The sequence below is a fragment of the Falco cherrug genome, chromosome 18 (assembly GCF_023634085.1).
Source record: "Falco cherrug isolate bFalChe1 chromosome 18, bFalChe1.pri, whole genome shotgun sequence".
In the NCBI taxonomy this organism is placed as follows: Eukaryota; Metazoa; Chordata; class Aves; order Falconiformes; family Falconidae; genus Falco; species Falco cherrug.
Window position 1 is genome coordinate 2,568,395 of NC_073714.1, and position 18,112 is coordinate 2,586,506.

General features: G+C 41.6%; 1 protein-coding gene across 2 annotated transcripts in view; it reads right to left on the reverse strand.

The window, feature by feature from the left end:
- UNC5D (unc-5 netrin receptor D) overlaps positions 1–18,112 on the reverse strand; it is a 168,446-nt gene that overhangs the window by 68,145 nt on the left and 82,189 nt on the right. For both annotated transcript variants that reach the window (XM_055696359.1, XM_055696358.1), the window contains exons 3-4: positions 14,188–14,331; positions 9,688–9,791 (exon numbers count right to left, since the gene is read on the reverse strand). In XM_055696359.1, the coding sequence (XP_055552334.1) occupies positions 9,688–9,791; positions 14,188–14,331 (248 nt within the window). The remainder of the gene's footprint in view (positions 1–9,687; positions 9,792–14,187; positions 14,332–18,112) is intronic.

Consider the following 18,112-nt stretch of genomic DNA (forward strand, 5'->3'; position numbering starts at 1 on the left):
CTGGAAGTGAAATGTTTTCAGTGAAAAATGAAACACTTTTACTGTATTTGCAACTAATATACCTTAAAAGTAAAGCAAATATTGATATTCCAGACACAAGACCCAGGATCTATAACTAACTATATAAAATGCATGCTGTTTGCATTTAGTAATCATACTCTGTTTTCTATAACTAGAAACAAGATTCATCGAGGACTATAATTCACCAGCCTTTTTTGCCATAGTGTTTTACTACAATACCATTATCCTGCCATATTACATTTTACTGTATGTATACAAGTCCCATAAATACACAAGCCTATGTAAAATAGGCAGCAATGACTCTCAGTACTTTTGGAATACTTGCAGCTTTTGAATTTTATGTGGGTTTCACATTTTGTTGATATGTTTGCAATGGAGTATGTACTGCCCAGAAGAGAAATGATTTTTGCATTTCCATTAAAAGCTACAGCAGTAAATAAACCATTGGAACTCATGCAGATATTCACTGGAACATCTACAGCAGTCCATTAAAATGTCAAAATCTGTGTTAAACATTTGAAAAAGTAGCACTGGATGCAGCACATTTAAAACTTAAATATATGCATATATTAAATGATAAAGATATTTTAAGAGTATTCCACAAACCTCTGCAGAGCACTCAACACAAGTTTACACTCATCAGTAATAGTTTAGCACAACAGCTGCCATTTTATTGAGAAAAAAACCCACCCCAAAACCAAAAAAAAAAAAAAAAATCAGACAGTTGATGCAGAAAGAGCTGCAAGTTGCTAATAATGCTCAAATATGAGCTATTCAGAGATTTACACTCAGAGAGTATTCATTTATAATAAAAGGGATTTAGAATAAATGTTAAGGTCAACTTCTGCTCAGATTTGCACCTCATGCATCACAATGGACTTCAATACTGTTACAAATCAGGCATTTCTAGTTGGGAATTGGCTCCCTGGAACCAATACCGTATTCAGCACAAAGCCGCAGGTCCACATTAAGCACCGCAGCATCAGCCCAGTAAAGATAAGCAGAGTCTAGTAAGCTAAAGATGTTGTGTTTTGGTTTTATTTATTTGAAAGCCTGAGGTTTATGAATGCTTACCTCTAATTATCATGGCTTAGATGCCACTTCAATACAAAGGGACTGGCATTTCCAAGAAACAGTATAGGTCTACACTACCGATGACGACAGAATCTATCAAATTCACCACAGGCCAGCTGTGCACGTTTCAGTGGCTGCTCCAGAAGGTGCTCCATTTTACAGGACTATCAGTTTCATACTCTTCTTCAAATTTAAGACATACTAAGTTCACATTAAACCCAGGTCTCGGGAAGGTGATAGAAACTCCTTCTGATGGTTAATTTCAGCACAGAACGCAGACGTTCGCTATCGAATCAAAGAAGCATTTATAACTCCGATTATCAAGTCCACTGAATTCAACAGGACCAACCCTATGACAGCTTGAGAAATCTAAAGCCCTTTTGTCACCGGTGGAAAATTCAGCAGTAACATGCCTCCAGCATACCGCAACACCTGTCTAAGATTACTAGCTACCAAAGGAAGCACTTTTTTTTTTTTTTTTTTTTTTTTGGCTCTTGCACCAAAAATCATTACTATTTTACTCTCTGAAGCACTAATAAGGTTGAACATAAGGAACAGAGATTACCCTAAACTTAATTAAATGGATATTAGTTGAGTATTTTCCAGGCTACAGTTCAAGATTGGTTTAACAACAGTCATGGAGTGCAACATTATGACTATTAAGAACCAGAGAGTAAGAAGGAATTACCATCAGCGAACTGGAGAGGATGTTATAATTTATCCTGTTTGTTGACTCTGTCCCAAACCATCAGGATGTATTAGTCATATTGATTCCAGATGCTACACCTAAGCTGGTACAAAGCTGCTCAAAATGACGAATCAAGTTGTCCACATTCTTCATTGTTTCACTTTGAAAGTAAATGATTGTGTCACTGAGAGGCAGTGACTCCAGTGCTCAGTATGTTCTTAAAATTAATAGAAAGAAAAATATCCTTTGGCAAGAGTACAGGAAAACACTCCGGTGTGATTAGGGTTACCAGCCTGCCAGCATTACAGATATGAAATCATACCAAAGCTGCTTTTTATAGTCAAGGTAATAGGTATGAACAGCACTATATCACGTTAATGGCAGGACTGTAATACATAGAAAATAGCAGTACAACATGTATTCCTCAAGGATGAGGGCTTAATACCTGTTTAGAATCTCACGGCTTGCATCTCCATTGCTTTGCACTTTGCCTATCAATTTAAATCTGAAATTTGTAAAAAGCGGCTGGGTGAACTCGACTGGCTGAGGCCCCAGATGTCTTTAACTCCTTTAAACGTCTTTGTGATCTTAATGCAAAGGGTCACAGAACCTTACGTAATGTGGTGGCACCCAGAACTCTTCCCATCAGACTGTACATGGTGTCAAGCACAAAGATCCCACCACCGTTCCCTGGCCCTGCCACCCGACCCACGCAAACGCTGTTTTACACCCGTAGGGGCCCCAGGGGAAGCCAGATTTATGCTGAAGGTGAACAAAAGAAAAAGGACCTGGAAGAGTATTCACTTAAGAGCAGAATGACTCAAAGACAGGAGGAGGAAGGAGGAGAAAGTATTAGAATGAAGAGGAGACTGAAAATGCTGATACTCGGCATATACAGAAAAAGCAGCAAGCTTGTCAAATGCAGCAAAACCAAGGATCTGTTTTTTAAGTCTTCCTCCACCCCCATTCCACCAAAAGAGGAGTTTCAAGAAACTGAACAGAACAAAGACTAGAGAAAAACTATTTAAAGGAAAACTAAAAGGTCAGCTGAGAAGATAAGGAAAGAATATGTCAGGAAATTCACTTGAGAAGATGTACAGGAGAAGAAACAAAAGGTTTCTATATTGTACTCCACAAACCAGCCCTGCCTAAGCAACACCAGAATTACATGGACAGAAAGCAAAATCGAGCTGTACCACTTGCCGACTGAACCACACACCGAAGCTCTGACTTCAGCGCATTACTACTTGCACGATCCCAAGACGGAGCACACAACTGCCTCTTGATAAACCTTTTCCAGGATTGGGATAAACGAAAACGCCTGAGAACTTGAGAAGCAGGGGTGGGGAAGTGAACAGAGACTCCTGAGCTCCGTTAGGCACCATGCAACTCATTCTCTGTTTATAACCGCGCTCAGCTATGCCTCATTGCCTCCAGCCAGTCTTCATTTCACATTTTCAAGGCTGAACTGTAGCTGTTTATAAGCCACACACAGGACATGAGAACCTGGCTAAAGCTGAATGTGAAGTATATTTTATGCAAGGCTGTAGGTTAAGGATATGCTCTAGAAGTCATCTGAAACCCAAGTAATACTTTGTTGGTGCGAGACAAAGAAGTGCGCCATGAAAAACTGCTGTGTCTTCCTAGGAACAGTGTAAAGTAATAAACTAAACTTACCCAACAACAACAACCACCAAGCGCAAAACACACACAGAGAAAACTTAGCACTGTACACTGGGAAAAAATAATATAAATCAAGCATTGTACCTCAATAACAAAGCACTTTTCATAGCACCTGAGGCCAGTCGTCCATGGGGCTGGCTGCCCACTAGGACCTGCAGCGGTATCCGAGCGATGGGCTGTCCGAGCCACAGAGCCCGGCGCATGCCGTGCGCGAGCCCAGCGTGCCGCGAGGACTGGACAGGCTGGTGCACCTCACCTCAGCTAAGCTGCTCTGCGCAGACCCTGCAAGCTGCAGCAAAGGTTTCCAGGAACAGACGCTGGCGTGTGAAGGAAGGCTACCGCAAAGGCGGGCCAGCAGGTAGCGCAGCTTGAAGAAATGCATCATGTATTATGTCACTGTCAAATGCGCCGCTTTTAAAAATGTCTTTTTAATAGAGAGAAGCCATTCTTCCCTTCACAAACTTCTTCAAAACGTTCCCAAAACAGCAAGCTGTGTATAATGAGCAAGGTTAGTCTTGTGAAAAGATGCAGATAATCAGCAGCAGCAAGGCTAAAGATGTTCTGGCAAACTCAGTATTCAACTCCATGTTTCCTGAGCGGAGAACTGAGCCCTCCCTTTCCTCTCATTTTCATCATGCCAATGAAAATCAGAAATACTTTCTCTGATATCCACGGAGTGAAACAGTCTTGGCAATACAGGAACTGGGCCCAGAGGTCCAAGCCCAAGGCACCCACCTGGCAGCCCAACAAAAATGACCAGCAGACGAGGATTCATCAGGGAGTTTAGCTGATTTGTACACCGTGCCGCAACTGCCTCTCTGCATACACTCCAAGCTAAATGAGGCCTCTATTGCATACAATTAATAAACATATCTATGCGGAGAATCTGTTGTGGGACTGAAAGCCAGAACTGACTCTTCCCTTGGCCAACTCTGCATCAATAGTGAAAGAAATGGCTCCGGTCCCATCAAGCCTGTGCCAGCAGAGACTCTGTTATATTTAAATCAACATTTGCCACAGCAGGGAATTATCAGATGCTCTACTTAAATTCAGTTTTTTATGAGTTAAACAGCAAAATAAAAAAGAAAATCCAGCATTTATTTGGGTTGGGTGCTGATGCCTGCAAGCACAGCTGCTCACCAGCTCTGTTTCGCTTGCCATGTGAATGCATAACAAGAGGATTTTAAACCTTTTTCCAGTTTGCCTAGCATCAGGATTTGGGTTTTCTTACTCTTACTGCTGTAGCAATGCACCCAGAACGCCCCAGCCCCTCAGCAACCTTGCAAAGCAGAGATGTGCACAATTTTCTCATGTTCCCTTCTTTGCAGAGGCAAACTCTGGAGCTGGAAACCTGCAGACAAAGGCTGCAGAGACAGAACTACAGGGTGGGCTACAGCGTGAGGGCGGCTGACCTGGACCTGCACATAAACTGAAAGGCAGCATGTTCCAGGAGCTGAGCCATGGTGCTCCAAGAGATGGTATGAGGTCTTACCACATTCAGAGGTAAGGGGCCTGTCCCGCCCATACAGAATTCAAAGCAGTTTCAGAATTTGCCAAGGTTTCTGAACGATTTGAGAGGGTCAAACAACGGGGAACACCTCAGCTACTCTGTTTCCTTGACTGCTGTTCCCACATGAGGTTTCGTTATCGGTAAAATCAGGTACGTTCAACAGTGTTTCATGCACAAGAGATGGACTTTGGCTGCATGAACTGTGTAATCAGATTCTTGGAAAAAGAACGCAGATCAAGAGAGATGCTCCTTTATGTCTTTTACTTAAGACCTAGCAATGACACAAGCAATGAAATTTGCTGCTAAATGAATCAAGACAGTACAGTGCATTTCAAGGCAGCATTAAAATCAGTGCTTGCCTCAGCAGGATTTGGTGCTCCCGATTTGTGCCTGTACAACATTAAAGCTGAATTAGAACACTGCCGTTCTTTATTTGTAATCTTCCTTGTTTGCTTTCACTAATGTGCTATTTGGCTTAAAGACTATTTACTAAAACTGAGCTGTATAAAGACCATTGACAATGTCACATGAGCTTCCATTATTTGTAAATTAATTTACACAAGCCAAGTTTTAAGCCATATACAGTTTAGATACATTTAAACTGTGGATCCAAACCTTTAATCTGTATCCTCCTAACTCCTTTTATACATATTGTGTGTGGAAATTAATGCATATAAGCAAACTTAATCTCCGTATTTTCATTGCTACTGGTGACGAGATACAGAAACCTTACTTGTTCTGGAACAGATGGTAGAAACAGAAATTTCTCCCAATGAAATTAAACTTGATCTAGAGCAAGTTGCTTTAAAGAACCTCTCTGTGAGCTGTGGTCTTGATCTCTGTCTCATCCCTGCTGTCCCACCCCAAAAATAAATAAAAAATAAAAATATTAGTACTGAGAGGCACCACTGGCAAAAACGCTTACTGTGATGACAGCTCAGGAATTCTCAGATGCTGCTACTCAGTTAAATGCTTTTTTTCTGCGGTAAGAGGTTGCCACTGATGGCACATAATGGCATAAATACGCCTGGGAATCGCTGATCTATTTAGTAACGAGTTCCTCTGCCTACTAAGAACTGCTGAGATCCACTCACGCAGTTTTAAACAAGCACCAGCAGTGAGTAAAGCCACTTAGGTGAAATATTTGAGAAGTGACTAGATATGTGGAAAGGAATAGTGGGGAAGAAGGGCTCGCCCATTCCTGGCGATTCTGAAGATACTATTTTGTCAGCCATCACTAAAAAATATCCCTGCTTTCCACATCTTGTAGGACTAAGGACAGGATTTTTCATTAAGAACATTTACTTTTAATGCTTCTATCCTTGGATTTAAGAAATCTTCAGCACCTCTAAGATGCAGAAAAACAATTCCAGAGATGAAGATTTATATTCTTGGTAATGGGGCAGACTCACATAAATAATTGGGCTGAATCTGAAATTTCATTCCAGTTGTAAAGTGTCTGTCTCTTATTAAGCTGCAGTGCATGATTAGAGGTTTGACTGTATCAGTCAGTCATAGCCACTGTCAGAAATAAATCGCTAGATTAACTTGTGACTATGGCAAGCACAGGAAATGTGTGCTCTTCAGGAAAATAATGTTCCTGAACTTCTGCACTTGATAGAATAATCAAAATCTTCCCAAGGGATTCAGACAAATATTGGCATGATAACATTAAAGGGGCTGGAGTCTCCTATCCATTTTGTTTTCAGTTTGCATTTCCAGGTCCAGGCAGAGAATGGATTAAACAGACAAACAAACAAAAAACAATGCCACAATTAGCATCTATTTTGCATCTAATGAAACAGAAGACGAGCTTCTTTGTCCGTAGTTATTTCAAGCCTTATGTTTTCATCTAGGGCTTCATCCAAACTCTAATGAAATCAGTTCTTGGATCAGAACCATAGATTTGTTGCCAGCACAGGGTCTACACTTCTCAGTACCCACAAAACAATTATTGAGCAAGACTTGCTGGCTATCTCAGTTATTTCTCATCCACATGTTCTACAGAACAGGTCATTTTTAACTTGAAAACAACAAAAAGAGTTTATAACCTCAAGCTTACTGCCACAGACCAGAACCGTTACTTATTTGAATCTGGTACCCAGTTTCTGAAACACTGAATTATTTCCAGTAGACTGTTTACCTTGATGAACACAGAATTAGCCTTGTATCCTGAGCCTTTATGTGAAATTTAATTGTCCAAAGCAAATATGACCTGTTAAGATTTACAGGCTTTATTAGCAGCAATAACAATTTTACAAATCAACATCAGTAAATCAGGGTTTATTGAGAACTCCACAATTTTTATCTGTAGAAAGCAATTAAAATGTCAGTTTTTCATTGGATACAATTCCTAACTTTCACAAAAGACAGATATCCTGTTTAAACATTGAGTGTAAAGCAGTGTATTTTGAATAATTCTAAAATTCTCAGTAAAAACCAAGCAGTGCTGACTGAGAATTACCATTTTTTCCCCAAATGGCTGAATTCCAACAAAGACAGCATTTTTGGCTACTTAACTATACAGAAATTGGAAAACAGTCAAAATGTATGCAATCAGTTCAGCAAACCAGACTTGTTGGGTAGAAGTGTACATATCATTATTTGCTTCTTCAGGTCTCAAAGAAAACAGATTTTATACAGTTTTTCCACTTTTAGCTCACCTTTAAATGCTGTATTTTTAGAATTAGCAAGAAACCCAAACTGACAGACACGGTAGCATGCTCTTCAGACCATGAAAACAGTCAATGTAGAAAAATGCACTCAAATCTCCTAAGGAAGGTACTAGGATCCTTATCACATCAAGGAACATTCCTTCAGTGACCATACAGTGCAATGCAAGACACAAGGGGTACTTGAGCCTATAAAACTTTGAGAGAGTAGATTAGGCAACTGAACAGAAGAAAATTAAACGGTGGTGGGTGAAAGGGGAAGGGAAAGAAGAGGAAGACGACCAGAATATGAAGGTGCTGGACAAGGCAGAGTTCCCCCATGAACACTGGGCTGCCAGCTCCCAAGGCTGACACACCGCCAGGGCTGCAGGGCAGATACATTTCCACAGCTAAGAGATCTTTTGCAGTCCAGCAGTGGCCATATCACACCTCATTTCACTTCGTAACTGCTTGTTTCCAGCCTTTTTCCTACAACTCTGCTCTTGATTTGGGGCATTTTAGTAGTAAACATTCACTTCTTTTACTATAAAGTCTGTCTAGTTTTGTGGAACAACGTTAACCAGGGTGAAAGGAATAAGCATAGCGGAAGGTTTTACCAGAGAGATAGCAAACTTATCTGAGAGAGGATACGCTGGCAATCTGGGGGGACATGCATTCAGAAAACCTCGTTTAGCAACGTACAGCGTTCGAGAGAAAAAGGTCACCGAGGTTGCCAGCTGGTGGCTTTGGGGAATCTCCACAGGCAGTGATTACCATCCCTTCTGCAGAGAGCATGGGCAGGGAATCCTTCACAGACCAAGGATGTTTAGGCAATTACACTTTTGGAAATTTGTCGTCGACAAAATAGATATATTTACCAAAATACAAATTTCAATAATGTTGGCAATTCTCTGTAACGCAGTATCCATTTTTCGAGTAACACAGGAATAAAAATAATGCATAGCTGCAGAAATCTGAGTGACAAGAGTAATGCACATTAGATGCCTAGAAGCAAATTCATCTGCTCACCATTCTTACTTCTAACTCATTTTCCTTTTGGTCTTTAACACTTTTACCTGCTTTTCAGTGGCTTTAGCACCCTAGTTTGCTGCATTTCTCCTCTCTTTATTTTCAATGGCATCTGCTCAACATGCTTCTCCTTAAATGAAAGGACACATTTGGAGCTTATTTTTCCCTACTTTTTTTGTTCCTTCAATCAGAACATTCCACGGCAATTGTGGAAATAAGGGGCAAAAATAACCTCTGAGTGATACTATTTCTCTTACTCATCAGCACATGCTGACGAGCACGCTGCAGTGTGCAATTAGGAACAGGCACAGTGTTCCCGGGGCTGCACTGCAGCCTGCACGTGGTGACTGCAGCACACCCAGGTACGCAGGAGATTGGAACTACAGGTCTCAGCCTTGCCATGGCAGCACTGGCTCCAGACTACCACCACCGGTCTGCTTTTGATGGGTAAGAACAGTGTGATGCCATGCTAGCTTCTACCGGATTATTTTTTTCTTTAATGCCTCCCTAGCAGATTTTTTAAACACAACCCACTTCCTCCAAGAATAGTCTGGCTATTATCATTTTAAGGCATCCCTATTAGTTTCCTGTTAAGATTCCGCTCTCTTGACAAAAAGCGTGTTTAGAGCTAAGCAAAAAAACCCCAAATTATTATTTGCAGCCGATTTTCTCTCTCCAGCAATGATTTATCATAATATTTTCAGTTTTAATTTGTTTCATCTTTCAATGAGAAAAGTAATTTCTGAGAAAATAAGTAACAATCTGTTTTTGGTTTGTAAACATAAAACTTGCAAATTGTATCAAAACTAGGATTTTTTTCAGCAAACATTCCTGAATTCTGATAATAAGCTATACTTCTTTAAAACATATCATCAAAAAAACCTGTATTTAAAGCAGGCTGTGAGAGAAGAACACGGTAACCAACACAGGAGCTTGAAAACCACATGTTAGCAAAGCCCTTTTGCTTCCCTGCTGGCTTGTCACCAGCCCGGAGGCATCAGCCACCAGCAGTGACTTGCCCGAAGCCTCACCTCAGCTGCAGGGACTCCCTCGGGTGGCCGACAGTGGAGAACGATCATCCCTTCGATAGGAACCTCCTTCCCTTGTGGGTCTTGCTCAAAGTTTTTCCGTAAATCTGCAGAGTTTAATGCAATAATTCATTATACCTCCAGAAGCCGTTACTCCCCAAGCAATACTACACAGGCTGCAGAATCGAGCAGCCATCCCGCTTTGCCATATTCTCCTCTTAAGTGTGTGCAGAAAGCGATGGGCAACGGAGAGCTACGCATTCTTCCCTAGGCGAGAGGCTGGGGGACTCCATCATCTTTAGCTGCGTTTCCATTTCTGCACCTTTAGAAACGATGTGCGTGTGACTACAGAGACAATTTCAGAACCCACAGCCTCGGTGGCTGCAGTTGTACATTCCATCCCTCCAGCTCCTGCCTTTCCAGAACAGGAGAATTAAATGCAAGAACAACCACGTGGCGCTGTCAGGGTGCTGTTAGGGCCAGCTGAATGAACCCCAGACTGGGTGAAAAATTTTCCTGGTGTATGCTACTTCAGAAGAGTGCCAGGGTATTTTATACAACATTCTAAGCTAGGTGTTTCGTTTAGATCGCTGACGCACTGCACGCTGTAGGGGAAGGAAAGGAAGGGCTGAGCCATTCCACACGTGCCGAACTGGCCGATCACAAGATCGCTTCGTTTCAGATAGGTGGCCCAGCCAGGCATTCCGGGTAAAAACAGGGTGAATTGTCTCAGAGTCACACTGGTGTGGCCACAGCGCTCCTGTGTACAAGTGCCTGGGCAAACCAGAACAGACACAAAAAGGAAACCTGTGTCCGATGCCACTGACCTACCCCAGGTACACCAGGAATATGTAAAGTTTTGCTTGCTACTCGCTACGCGTGCTTTGAGAGTTAGGAAGTTTCCATTGGACATACTCATTTTCTTCAAACAGTGTCTCAGATTCCACAGTGTGAATTTACTGATTTAATTTTCTCCATTGGTTACATTTCATGAAATAAAACCCCTTAAACAGCAGAGGCTCTGAATCAGTTACACTTCAATATATTTTACAAAATACATTAAGACTTATTTTAGCAAGCTGGTCACTGGAGAAAGATGCACACGGTGCATGTATTCTCCTTTTTATGATTCCTTGCTAATGTTGGTTTTTTTTTTTCCTCAGAGATAACCAATATCTTTTCCAGTACTCTATTTAAAAAGTCATTCATTAACAGTCAGGCTGCAGTTGTGCCTACAAATGCCTTTATTAGGATGAAAAATGGAGTAAGATCCATCTTCTCATTTTCTCTGCATTCCACTCTATCATAAAGAAATACTTACCTGCTTTTTCAGAGAAATATAAAGTGCTGAAATGCTTTGGACTTGACTCACAATTCAGAAACTCTATGCTTTAAGCACACACCAAAAAATAAAAAAAAAAAAAAAAAAAAAGAATAAAAAAGTCGACACTACCACAGCATGCATCACAGTGATAGGTGCTGTGAAAAGTTATGGCTTCTGTGTGTCATCACGGGTTAGACCTACACATTCTCATCTCTGGTCCTCTACAGGGTATTCCCTCACACCGAAATCCACGCCCCAGATTAAGTAGCCGGGGTGTTCAGCACGGGCAGGATGACAGAGGTCCATGAAACGCTCTGCCCTGGGAACAGTGCGGGAAGTTTACAGGTGATGGTTGGCAGCTACGATTTTTTTCTGCCTGGGGTACTAACAAGTCCCATCATCTCTGCACTCGAGAATTGCTGTTCTTTTCATTAAAAAAACCCAAACCAACAAGGCTTCAAGTAGAAGTAGCAGAGCAAATGGCCAGTACAGGAACGCAGTTCTCAGGTGAAACATTGAGCCCCGCTCAGCACCGTACATAAAGCAGAAATGAAGAGCGCTCTCTGGAGCGCCCGCTAGGTTAATGTGATGTCTGCCGTTATGGATGGCAGCTGGGGAAGTGGTTTGCGGAAGAACCGGTACCACAGCGATGGGTTTAAAAGTCCCAGCACACTGCTCCACCTGCTTCTGCTCATTCTGATTTTTACTCGTATTGCCATATTATGGGGTTGGGAAATCACAGTGCAGAGAAAAGTCAATAAAAATTCAATTCAGAATAATAGTCCTTTGCAGCTTAGTAATACAGGGGAATTATTAGCTCATTCAGTGTTATGACAGTTAATGCAGTAAAATAAAAAAATTGAATTTACACATATTTACACATTTAAACTAAGTCAGCCAACAAAAAGATCTGTCATTTATAAAATCAAGGAGTTGCTACATTGTCCTATTACTTACCTCTAATGTTTATTTTAAGTTACCCTCTTAAAAGAGCATAATTTTAGAAAGATTTATCAAGAATTGCTAGAACACTACCTGATACAGTTACCATTCAGAGTTTCTTGCTTGAACTTCCCCGACCCACTCCTCCACCCCCTCATCTCCTTCAAGAAGTATTTCTCCCAGTTCTTTGCAGGTTGTTGCCATCATTTCCTTGGACAAGTTCTTTAAAGACCTGAACTGGTGATTTAAAGGAAAAGGGTTCACAACAGACTGGGGGGAAGTAATTTCCTGAATTCTCTGCTAGTGCAAAAAGATGGTTTCAGGCTCTGATTCTGCTATAAAAATGTAGCAGATCTAATTGCAAGGTAAAAATTGGATGAGGCTTTGAGTATCTCCACAGCCTCATAGTAACAATTGTATTTGGGTTCTGTCTTTTTTATGTCCCTTCTGCTATGATGGCATTTATTGCATTTTCCATTTTTTGCGTCTTTCCAATAACGATCTGTTGATTGTGAGTTGTAACACTCCAGCACACTATTTCAGATTTGAAGAACAGAGATAACAGAGTCTGAAAGCTTCCTCTGAGGACAACGGTTGTCCTCTGCTCCCCACTGTATTAAAAATTCTGGAATGAGTCTCCTATGCTCGAACAGATAAAACCAAATAACCCCCCTTCCCTCGTAACTCTAATTAACCTACAGTGCTGTTACTTAAACATTTGTCAGCCTAAAAGACCAGAGTTACTCCCTTTGTGTAAAGTAGCAAGTAATGGTGCCCCCTAAGCCAACAGCGACGGCAGCTACCGTAACCACGTGGCCTTCTTCAGAACCACTGCTGGTAATAATGACCATCCCTGTTTGGTGTGACTAGAAAGACGTACATTTTAACTGAGTAATTCACAGTTCTGCACAGTGGAATTCCTTTCGAATCCCATTATGGCAAGCAGCAGGCACATAGAATCGTAAGTAGCTTAACAGCACAGCGTAACTATATAGGGTCCAGTTTTTAATACCAGATGTCACATGCAACTGGCTCTGAAGTCAAAGCACAAGGCCTGGTGGAAGGATATGAAAAAGCAGATGTTAGCACCTGGGAACATACACCAGCCTCAAATCCACCTCTGTCTCCCTCCAGTAACCTTCGGTCACAATGGGGTTGGCAGTGAGATGGAGCAACCCCACCACCCAGAGGTTCCCAAAGAGGACTGCTGTCAGCTGTCTTCCCACACCAGAAGGGCTGATCCTGTGTGATGTCCAACATGGGAAGCACATGCTGGGCTGGTCGTTTCTTCATTATGACACAGGCAATATTATGGGCTGATTTTGAAAAGCTGTTGTCCAGTTTTCCAGTCCAAGGATGAGGCAATAATACTTTCACCTTGTTACAAGAAGGAAATTTTTCCGAAGCCACATTAACTTGTCTGAATGACAGATTCCACCATCTGATGTAGATTTCACATCAGCTACATAGTTAAAGAAGTGGAAGACTACCTGCCTTGCTTATGAACAATTCTTCTATCTTCACTAGTGGCTCTTGTAAATGCCTACATGAACAGCATTTAAAATTATTCTTTTCTAAAGAACGTATGCTTAGTTCCATTGAGGAATGACGGTGTTTCTGAAGCAGTCTTAGTTCTGTTTAGGATGTTTGGATCTCATGTCCTCAGAAAAAGGAGGGAAGATATTTTTTCCTCTACTGATTGGAATTATTCTATTTTTCCTACTTTTATCTCATTTCCCCCACAGCTTATCATACCTGAAGACCAGCGATATGTTTCGATATTGAAAGCCAGATTTAAAATACTATATGACAAAAGCTTCTAATGTATTCTTGCCTTTTTTTTTTTAAACGAAGTGTAGCAGGCAAACATGGTCAAATAGTTTTTCTTTTTTTTTTTTAGATCAAATGGGAACAAAAGGGCACTTCTAAGGGGATTTTCAATTTGCATTAACCTTTTCAATTATATTGCACTGTTGTGACACTGTGCACAATCCAGATTCTCTGAAACAGATTTACCGAGTGTAAATGCAAATCAATCAATACACATTAAAATAAAAGAGAGCTCTGAAAAACCCCCAAAACACGCATGCTTCCCACAATACTCCTACAGCAAGTCATAGGGAGGGCCTGCAAAGACAGCACTACCTTACCAGTATCCATTTATATTTAATCCTAAAGGAACAGTGTGTTTCCATACCTTACAAAACCTGGAATAGCAGAACATTTACTCTACTCACACGCTATGCGGACAGATGCCTTCCTACTCTTCGAGGTCCCTAGATGGCTCCACGCAACACATTGACACCAGTAATCTTCTGGCCCATGAAAATCTTCCACCTGCTGTCTCGTCACGTTGATGAAAACCTCTCGAACTTTCAATCCTGAAGGGGAAAGATACAGAAAATTAGCTGATACAGGCTATCGTACTTGGGCATAAAGCTAAGGTTAACCAAACCTTTTCTTTTAATTAAACAATCCCATTTTTAATCAAGGCAAAGCTTTAATTACTTTGACAATAATATATCGCCACTAATTAAACTCTAAAAGCTGATTAGGTCATAGTGCATTGCGTTATAAGAATTACCCACCCACTGTGGTGTTTGCAAGAACTTAACGCCTCCCCCTGAAACCTTGTCTCTTCTGCCTTTTTCACCCAGAATGTTTATCTGGAATTTTATAGTATAACATACAGTAAAAATGTCTCCTGATCTAACATCTCGGTGCCCTTGAAAACGATTCTGAAGCACCCTGGTAGGCCCCCAATCAAGTCAAACAGGCAGAACTATGCACGTATGACAGGAACTAATCAAATGCCCCACTGAATTCAGCCTGTTCCAGCCGCTGCTGCCGCGGTTCTGTCCAGCAGGCATCTCCTTGCACGTGGGTCATGCTGCAGCAGCCCCCTCCCCCCAAAAGCTAAGCTCAAGCCATTACAGCCTGGAAGGAGGAGAAAAGAAAGAGAGGGGAATAAATTTCACAGCTCACAAATGGGAGATGGTCCCCTTTGCCACCCTGTCCTTCTGGGAAGCAAGTGAAGCAGCTACAAACCTGGAAGTCTTGCCTTTCTTAACACTCACAAACAGAAGCGTGTATTACATCGGACAGATATCTTGCTTATTTTATGCAGTTTCCCAAAGATAACCTTGCTAAATTATCTGCAGTGCAATGTTGCTGCTGTCTACTTCAAATTTGCTTGTTGTCTATCAAAAAGGATGCTTACCCCTTTCCTGGGGTAGGAATCAGTCACACCTAAAGAGCTGACAAAGTATCTAAGGGAATAATCAAGGCTAGCCAGGAGTAAAGATGGGAATTTTTCTTAGCCTGCTACCAGTTTTGTAATTGCCTGGGCACAGGTGGAGTTGGGCAGTGTTGCCCCTCAGACAAAGCTTGAAGGTACATCAGTACAAGACGCCAAGAAGCCTTGTAAACCTGACACGTCATTTTATACACTTGGGATGTTTGTCCTACCTGCAGCTACCCTTGCATGAGAACCTCGGGGAGAGGAAATATACTCCAAGCCTGGGTTAAAAGGCATTAGGAATCATTTGAAAGAGCTAGTCAGAAAAACATTAATTTGAAAATAGAAAACATTCATGCCTACTACTTTCTTCTTTCTTCTCCTGTGCAGTCCCAAGATACTTATTTCCCCTTCACTAGAAATGAATGAAAACTCAATCTTAAAATATTTCATGCCTGTGAAGTTTATAAAGCAGCAAGAAATTTCTAAGCCTGAACTCCATAAAAATTGGCTTCCACTTAATCTCAGGCATCATTAACAGCTGGGTATTTCACTTCTGAAAGGCACTAGGAAGTCAGCGTGCTCCTCTGGTAAACAGGAGAGATGCGGCCCACTGGGGATGCTCACTGAAGGGGCAGGGAAGGTCAGACAAGCTTTAAGTACTATAAAGCAATACAAAATTTTTGCTGCCTTTCCAGCAACAGGCAAAGGGAATTTTTACTTCTTTCCATTTAGCCTGTTTGGCTTGCTATATTTCACAACAATACCTGAAGACATGGACAAACGTGGGACACCTTCCCTAAGTTGTAGCCATAATTATTTTAGTCACTCTAAATATTTATTCACTCTGTAATAAACAAACAGAGGTTTCCTTGTTGGTTTTATTTGCATTTTGTTTTTTTTTAAAATATGTCGATGCAGTCTTCAACAAAACTGTTTACAAAACGTCCCTTTATTTTCTGACACGGTGAAAACAAGCCATTATGAAATAAACACAGCACATGGAACTCAGCAGTTCTGTCAGAAACTCCCCTCCTTGCTGACACACTGACTGTAGAATGCACGATGGAAATGCATCATCTCAAACTGAACATCCAGGCTGCTCCGCCAGCGATGACTCCTTGGATTCTTCAGTCACACAACCATTCTGTAGAGGGATCTTCACGGGTTAAGGATAAGAGCAGCTACAGTTAATTTCCATTAGAGACCATGAGTCCTGGTGACCTGACGCAGCAAGTCTTGACTGGCTGAAGATTTGGCACCCCACCATGCTATACGACAGTGACAGACATACACTTTCTTCTTAATTACCTACAGCACATCAAGCTGTGTGCCTGAACGACTGCAACCCAAGCTACAGCGCACCAAGCTCCAGAGCCTCCAAATCCCAGCTAACCTGCACCCTTGTCCAACACGGTTGCAACCCACCTACGGACAGATTTCTTCGACACAGGTGTAAACGCATCAAGCCCTTGAGAAGCACCGACCTTTCCAAGCTGGCCCATCTCCAGTCAGGAATCCCTGCTCCGGCACCCTGTGAGCCGACACGCACTGCTGTGCAGCCATGCACATCGCATCTGCCTGCGTGTCTCTGCTGCCTGTACACACAGCGCTGCTCTGTGTGTTGCTGTGAAGGTACAGCCGCTTGCTCTACCCGAGTACCTCTAGCTATTGTGCCATCCCATCATCAGCTTGTTCCCACCATGACCTCTAAGTAGCATCTTCCAAGGCAGAGCATACTCCTCGTCACCAGCCGCTAACTGCAGCCTTGCTGACAGCGCTGCCGCTCGCCCGCCTGGTTCTGCTACACCATCTTCTCAACTCTCCGTTTCTGAGCTACTCTAGGAATCTTTGGAAGCAGCAAATAGTAAGGAAGGTACGAGAACTGCGTATCATACAGCTTACTGGTGCATCCATGCTAACAATGACAGAATCTTTACTGATACCAGACAAAAACAATCATCACATGATGATGATTTTCTTGCGAAGCAGAAGCCATTTCTGGGCTTATTGGTTCTGAGCAGTCATCAGTGAATACAGGCATCTACAGCTTCAGATTGGTTAAGGTAGAAAATTCTCCAACTGAGTTCTGCCGTTCATTGACACCTTATCTAATTAATCTATATAGTAGCCTGTATTTTCTGAGGCAGCATTTAATGTGGTTTGAATCAGGCAAGTGAACAGCACATGCTTCTGAGAAGCTGGAGGTTCAGCATTTTGAGAATAGGACGGGTAGGAATTCAGGTCCTTTTAAAGGTCTCACAATTTGCCAATAGACAAAATAAATGTATCCAAAATAGCAGAATCACAGAATTGTTGAGGTTGGAAGGGACCCTCTGGAGAACATCTCATCTTTGGGGAAAGTTATGTTTTGTTTATGGAGAAAGTACACCCATTTTCATTTGTTTTAGAAACAACTACAGAAAGCAAACCTATTGGGAACAGAGACATATTCTTCATTTATCATCCCTATATTTCACCAACAAATATACCCACCTACCCTCTGCATCCCGAGAAATGCCAGAAAAATTGTTCATAGAAAATGACACAGAATGAAAAATCCATGCAAATAAAACCAGGCATATAATAAACAAGAGCAACATTTTACCTGTGACTTGTATAACTCTAATAAGCACTGCAAGTCCAACCCTTTAAATTATTGTGCAAATTATAACCATCATCTTTTGTTATACAGTACAGCCTTACAGAATATAAAATTATGACTATGGTACTGATATGCTAATAAGCTTTCTGCACTGTTGGATGGTTTAGCTGCAGATAGACTAATGCTGGCAGCAGATGAATAATTGCTCTCCATGTACTAAACATAACAGAGCTGCACAGAACTTCAGCATTTGTCAGCTTTATTTGTTTAAATGAGAAAAACACTGACAGCAGTTATTGCTGTAATCCTTTTATTTATC